The sequence below is a fragment of the Danio rerio genome, chromosome 6 (assembly GCF_052040795.2).
Source record: "Danio rerio strain M-AB ecotype USA chromosome 6, GRCz13ab, whole genome shotgun sequence".
Classification (NCBI taxonomy): Eukaryota; Metazoa; Chordata; class Actinopteri; order Cypriniformes; family Danionidae; genus Danio; species Danio rerio.
The window spans coordinates 1750001-1757500 of NC_141026.1; the positions used below are offsets into that span (position 1 = coordinate 1750001).

A 7500-nucleotide genomic window follows, 5' to 3' on the forward strand; every position below is an offset into this window, starting at 1 on the left:
ATTTATTTATTATTAGTTTATTTTTTATTTATATTTATTTATAAAAAAAATATTTACTTTATTTTATATATTTAAAAAATATATTTTTTATAAATTATTTTTTTATTTATTTATTTGTTTTTTATTTTGTATTTTCATTTATTTTATTTATTTGTCTATTTTTATAATGAATTTATTTTTATTTTTTATTAATTTATTTATATTTTAAAAAGAATTTATTTTTATTTATTTGTAAATTTTTATTTGTTTATTTTTATTATTTATTCATTTTTATTTTTAAATTATATATAAATATATATATATATATATATACATATATATATATATATATATATATATATATATATATATATATATATATATATATATATATATATATATATATATATATTTATTTATTTATTTATTTATTTATTTTTTATTTATTTATTTATTTATTTATTTAGCCTCTCACTAGCAGTATTTTTTTATCACATTTCACCTAAATTTAACAACCCTCAGAATATTTTTGGCCTTGAAGACATGACAATATTATATATCAAAATAAAGAACCGACCCTCTGTCTTCAAACCAAAATAAGAATTTTATTCTATCTTAATATCATGTTTATACCCACTTAAATGCAGGTAGTTTCATGAAATTGTTTTTAAAAATGCATAATACTGAAAGTAGTGCATTTTCACGATATATAGTATATAAAACACACACACAGTACATTTATACTCACATACATGCATGCATTCGTTCACACACATACTGTACACACACAAGTGCACGTGTAAAATGAGCGTGTAAAGCAAATTCCTAACCTCATTCAGATCAACAAGGGCAGATCATGTGTATGTTGCAAACTCTGGTATAGTTTCAGAGAGCTGTGGAATAAGTGTGTGTGTGTGCGTGCGTGCGTGTGTGTGTGTGTTTTCCATGTCTCATTAACCCATCACATTCTCACAGATGCACATCAGTGTTGTTCTCACATTCTCCAGCTTCTCTCACATTGCAGCGCTTGTGTGTAGAAACAGTAAAATGCCTTTCTTCCTCTTTTGCTAGCACGCCTTTCATATCATGGTAGAGGTAAGAGCTTCATCCGCTCACTCGGTATCCCATCATGCCATGCTGCCATAGTACTCCTCCTCCTCCATATTTTCTTTCTTTATCTGATTCTGCCTCGCATGGATTGATTTTTGAGTTCTCCTGCATCAGACTGTGTGTGTGTGTGTGTGTGTGTGTGTGTGTGTGTGTGTGTGTGTGTGTGTGTGTGTGTGTGTGTGTGTGTGTGTGTGAGTGTGAGAGAGTGTGTTGAATTGCAGGTTTATTTTGAATTGGAGATTTATTTCATGTCTAATTTATAAAATGTTAACAATAGTCTAAACAGCAACTAGCAACAATCAAATGTTCCCCATTACTGTACATTTAAGCTTTTTAGTTTATTTTACATTAATAATAGATTAAGGATCCATATCCGACTCCTCAGAAGAGTCTGGGTCAGAATAGTAAATAGTACTTACAGCAAAAACAGAAATAATAGTCATTTTATATATATTTGTTCTTGCCTGGGGGCGTTACGGTGGTGCAGTGGGAAACACCATCGCCTAAGCAGGAAGGTCACTGGTTCGAGCCTCGGCTGGGTCAGTTGGCATTTCTGTGTGGAGTTCGCATGTTCTCCATGTGTTGGCGTGGGTTTCCTCCGGGTGCTCCCCCACAGTTCAAACACTTGAGCTGTAGGTGAATTGGGTAAGCTAAAATTGTTCGTAGTGTATGAGTGTGTATGTTTCCCAGTGATGGGTTGCAGCTAGAAGGCCATATATTCAAAACATATGCTGGATAAGTTGCCGGTTCATTCCGCTGTGGTGACCCCTGATTATTAAAAGGATTAAGCCGAAAAGAAAACTAATGAATGAACGAATGTTCTTGCCTGACACACAGTATCCTCATATAACAAAGCAATATCAATGTTAAACAATGTACAACACCATTAGAAGCAAAATGCTTTTGCGTTTAGAGTGAATAAGCTGTTGTGTTTGGATTTGACATTTATATTTTACCGGTAAACAATAACAAATACAATTCAATTCAGCTTTATTTGTATAGCACTTTTACAATGTAGATTGTGTCAAAGCAGCTTTACTTAAAAGATCATGGTGAATTGAAATAGAGTAGTTCAGTTTTTAGTGTTTAAGTTCAGTTCAGTGTGGTTTAATAATCACTACTGAGAGTCCAAACACTGAAGAGCAAAGCCATCGATGCAGTGGTGACAGCGACAAGGAAAAAACTTCACCAATTGGCAAAAGTGAAGAAATAAAAAACCGTGAGAGAAACCAGGCTCAGATGTGCACGACCATTTCTCCTCTGGCCAAACGTCTTGTGCAGACCTGCAGTCTAGGGGCTGGAGAAGCTGGACGTCAGCAAGACTCATCTGTCCCTGGAGCGTCCCAGGAATCAGTCTCATGCTCTCCACTCCTCCATGACCACCACAGTAGCTGCTCAGGATACGGCCTGGTCCAGGATTATGGAAGGCTTGGGATCATCTCGTCGCTGGTCTTGGGATTGAATCAGTGACTCTGCATAGTCTGAGGGCCTCAGGATGAGTATCGCCAGGTGGAAATAGAGAATAAAGAGAATAACTAGCATAGCTGCTGTTCTTAGTGTATATAAACAAGATGCAGAAACCCTCGAGGAGCACATTCATGTATCATACCGCTAAGTGTCGCATTGAGTGTATGCTTTACTAAACAGATAGGTCTTTAATCTAGTTTTGAAATGCGAGAGTGTGTCTAAGCCTTGGACATTATCAGGAAGGCTATTCCAGAGTTTAGGAGCCATAAATGAGAAGGCTCGACCTCCTTTAGTGGACTTTGCTATTCTAGGTACTACCAGAAGCCCTGAGTTTTGAGATCCTAAAGAGCGAGTTGGATTGTTGCGAGACAGAAGGTTGGTTAGATAAACAGGAGCTAGATTATTTAAAGCTTTATAGGTAAGAAGCAATATTTTATAATCAATACGAAACTTAACAGGCAGCCAGTGTAAGGAAGATAAAATTAGGGTGATATGATCTTATTTTCTAGACCTGGTAAGAACTCTGGCAGCTGCATTTTGTACTAGCTGAAGTTTGTCAATAGAGGATGTTGGGCAGCCAGCAAACAGAGCATTACAGTAATCCAGCCTAGAGCTCATAAAAGCATGGACTAGCTTTTCTGCATCTGAGATGGTAGCATACTGTGTAACTTAGTGATATTTCTCAGATGTTTTCGTGACATGGGATGAATGATTTTCAAAAGTTAAATTGCTGTCTAATATGACAGCCAGATCTTTTATAGTAAAGTCTGTTAATGTTTATCTAAAAGAAGCATTTCACAGTAGCCCCTTTCACACAGTGATACCAGTAAATATCTGGAAAATTTCCGGAACGACTTTACCGGTATATTCAAAAAAGCGCTGTTCACACAGGCGAGGACGTTACGGAAATTTTCCGGAAAAGAGCATTCACACATCCATTCCAAAATACCGGTAAATTCTGCCATCATTCACCACAAATGAGCTTTAAACGGCTGCGCTTGTGTTTGTAAACATTTGACTAAATTACAAACTCTGTGGATGATCAATATTGTGATCAATATCCTTTCGCAGGATCACTTTCGCATGTCGAGATGTTCATATTATGTGCGTGTGCAGGCGCTCACAGGCTGTTTCACAGGCACACGCAAAGCTTGAAGGTAAACAAACAACGGCTTATCATAAGCATCTCATCGATGATTATTTACACAGCTGGCATTAAGAAGAACATATAAATGTGATCTGACTAACTTCTAGCAGCTAAATGTGTCTGGAAAAATATTCAAAGGCTTTTATCCTCACAAACCGTGCGGACGTGAATGCGTCTGACTGTTGTGATTGGCTAAAGCAGACGTCTCATGTCAGCACGTTCTAGACGTGCACGCGCTTATTACGGCAATCTCCCTTCTGCATTCACACAACGCAGCATTCCGGCAAATTACCGGTAATGTTACAACTTCTCCTTCCGGAAAATAGCCAGAACGAATTTACCGGTATTTTCAAAAAGGACCTGTTCACACATACAACCTTCCTGAAAATTGCCAGCAAATTTCCGGAAAAGTCTGTATGTGTGAAAGGAGCTAGTGTCTCTCCAATATATTAAAGATATGTTGATCTGTTACCAGCCTTGTTGTCATCTCAAAATATGTTTTTGTCTGTCGCATGTTCTCCATTGAGACATCATGATGGCTTTGCTGCAGTAGTTTACCGTTATCTATCAGATCTGGTCATTATTGTTTTTAAAGAGCTTGAAAACCTATTTATCTGACCAAGCTTTTTGCGGTCTGATTGGTTGAATGTTTGTTTGTTGGGATTATTTTGTTTATAATGAATGCTATTTGTATTACTCGCAGACAGCACTTTAGTACATTCTGATGCTTTTGAAAGTGCTTCATAATTAAAAGCTGAGCTGAGTTGAACTGTGGAAGAGAGTTGATATAAAGGTCAGGAGGAGAGAGAGAGAGAGAACATCTCCTGATCAAATGAATATCTCTCTCTCTCTACAGTATTGCTAAAGCATTTTAGTTATGCATAAAATATGTCATATACTCAAACCATCAAATTAATAAAATATACTTTATATAAGAAATAAATGGCAGCAAAAAGGAGCAAGTATTCACTTGATACATATATACATACACATACAAGACTAAGAATAAAAAAAATATAAAGGATTGATCATAATAAAACATGCACATACAGTTAAAGTCTGAATTTTTAACCCCCTGTTAATTTTTAATAGTTTTGACCCTTAAACGGTGATTAAAAAATTAAAAGCTGCTTTTATTCTTGCCGAAATAAAACAAATAAGACTTTCTCCAGAAGAAAAAATATTATCAGACATACTGTGAACATTTCCTGAATCTGTTCAACATCATTTGGGAAATATTAAAAAGAAAATGAAGTTGAAAGGGGGCTAATAATTCTGACTTCAACTGTATACGGTCAATAGTCCTTATGCTACAACAACAAATAAGTTAATTAAGTATACTAATAAGTAAAAAACACAACTTAAAAATAAATAGTGATTCATTAATTAATAAAAAATATATATGTTCTGTGTTCAGGATCCAGGTCTGACTCCTCCGTCTCCTCTGCTGGGTCAGAAGCCTCTGCAGCTGCTGGAGCTGAAGGCCAGAGGACGCTTCGGCTGCGTGTGGAAAGCTCAGCTGCTCAGTGAAGCCGTGGCGGTCAAGATCTTCCCTGTCCAGGTCAGTGAACAGCTCATGCTTGTGTTGAAGTTAAAGTCGATGGAGCCTTTTGACATTTCTGGGTTTCTCGGTAGTGCAAGTCGTCATAGTTGGTAAACTTAGAGCGCAGTGAATGGGAGAGTACAACAAATCATTTAATTACAATCCTGTTTGCTGAATTAATAAAAGAAAAAATCCATGATAGTGTTATCAAGAATTTCAGAAGAAGGAAATAAATAGCATGCAGAGGTGCGTAGAGTATCCAAAATCTATACTCAAGTAAAAGTGCAGGTACTTGTGGAAATCCTTACTCGAGTAAAAGTTACAATCTTAAAAGTTAAGAGTAAAAAAGTGTCTGATAAAGAAATCACTCAAGTAAATAGTTACTAGTTACTTTTCATTTTATATATAAATATAATTATATAGATACATTTTCATAGTATTTCCTATATTTTTTTCTGGAGAAGATCTTACTTGTTTTATATCAGCTAAAATAAAAACTGTTTTTAATGCTTTTAAACCCATTTTAGGGTCAGAATTATTACCCCCCCTTAAGCAATATTTCATTTGATTGTCTAAAGAACTAACCGTTATTAATTATGCTATCTTGTTGAATTAACCTGGTTTAGTATTAATAGTGTCACTCATTTTTACTCTCCTGCTCCCATACACACAGCATTATACACACCTCACTTAAGCAATCTTTTTTTGTTGTTGGTAGTTTGATGCAAACATGATATAATACATACATGAATAAATGCTCATGCATTCTTTACAGATTAAAATATTAAAAACTTTCAAGAATTTAGGATTATGATTTTTCTTTTAAACGCATCATGTGAAAAGGGTCCTTATCGCTTTATTTTAATGGTCCCTTTAACACATTCTGTTGATATTAATGTCATAGTTCACCCAAAAATGTTCATTCTGTCATCATTTACTCACTATTTGAGTTTCTGTCTTCTATTAAGCACAAAAGAAGATATTTAGAAGAAAGCTGAAGACCAGTAACCATTGACTATCATAGAATATGTGTTTTATTCTATTGAAGTCAATGGTTACAGGTTTCCAGCTTTCTTCTAAATGTCATCTTTTGTGTTCAAGAGAATAAAGGAACTCATAAAGGTTTGGAACTAATTGAGGGTCAGTAAACGGAGTAAATTTATTGTTTGGGTGAACCGTCCCTTTAAGTTACATCGCAGCTACATGTCAGCTAATTCTCATTAGAATATGAGTAGACTGTAAGGTGAGTGTTAGTGTAAGTTGACATGCACTCGCAAAGTTTCTTATAGTCAGAGAACGCTAGTGGAGCAGCGGCAGCTGATATTAAACAGATAGTCTGCTAATATTATAATGAGAATTAATATGCATGTAGCTGCACTGTAATCTATAGTCAGCAACATGTGAATTGGGGAAAGTGATATCAGAAAGGAGTAATTCACCCAAAAATAAAAAAAAATACTAATAATAATCATTATAAAAACAAATATTTTGTTATTAATACAAATTATTTCATTAAATAAAGGCATGGTTGCACATTCAATTCTAAATAATGCATTTATTCCAAACTTTTAGATTGCAGACTTGATTCTTTTACTATTTCCAACGAATGAGAATGTCAGCCATTATAATAGCATTAATATTTGCCTGTATCTTAATATTTTAACAAAAATAAGAATATTAATAATGATCAATTTTGTTATTATCAATTGATTTAACTTATTTTAATTAACAATTAATATTGTGTGTCATTTCAATGCATGTCTATTTATTTACCCTTTGCAAAGTAAAAAAGGTAAGTTGTAAGTTTTGTTTGTGCAAAGTTATTTCATATAAAGTTATTGCTTTATTATTATAATTATTGCATCATTTACATTATTATATATATTTTTTGGTGACCCAAAACTTTGATTGTTGTCTGTATTAATGCAGCCTTTAATGCGTGTGCATCAGGGTTTCTCTAAATGCGTGTGTGTTTGTTCTCAGAATAAGCAGTCCTGGCAGAATGAATATGAGATTTATAATGCGAGCGGAATGAAACATGAAAACCTCCTTCACTTCATCGGAGCAGAAAAACGTGGAAATGGAGTTGACATAGAGCTGTGGCTGATCACAACCTACCATGAGAAGGTACACACACAGATATAAACACACATGCACAAACACACAAACATAGATACACGCTTATATGCACACACACATAACTTTCATATATACACATGCGCATCAATGCATACACATGTCCACACACACACAC

General features: G+C 34.6%; 1 protein-coding gene across 4 annotated transcripts in view; it reads left to right on the forward strand.

Moving 5' to 3' along the window:
- The window catches only part of acvr2ab (activin A receptor type 2Ab), a 39820-nt gene that overhangs the window by 22390 nt on the left and 9930 nt on the right, over positions 1–7500 (forward strand). For all 4 annotated transcript variants that reach the window (XR_015492966.1, XR_015492967.1, XM_087256339.1 and 1 more), the window contains exons 5-6: positions 5121–5264; positions 7230–7373. Coding sequence is in view for 2 of the 4 variants with exons in the window: in XM_087256339.1 (XP_087112465.1) it covers positions 5121–5264; positions 7230–7373 (288 nt within the window). In the remaining 2 variants the exon portion in view is untranslated. The remainder of the gene's footprint in view (positions 1–5120; positions 5265–7229; positions 7374–7500) is intronic.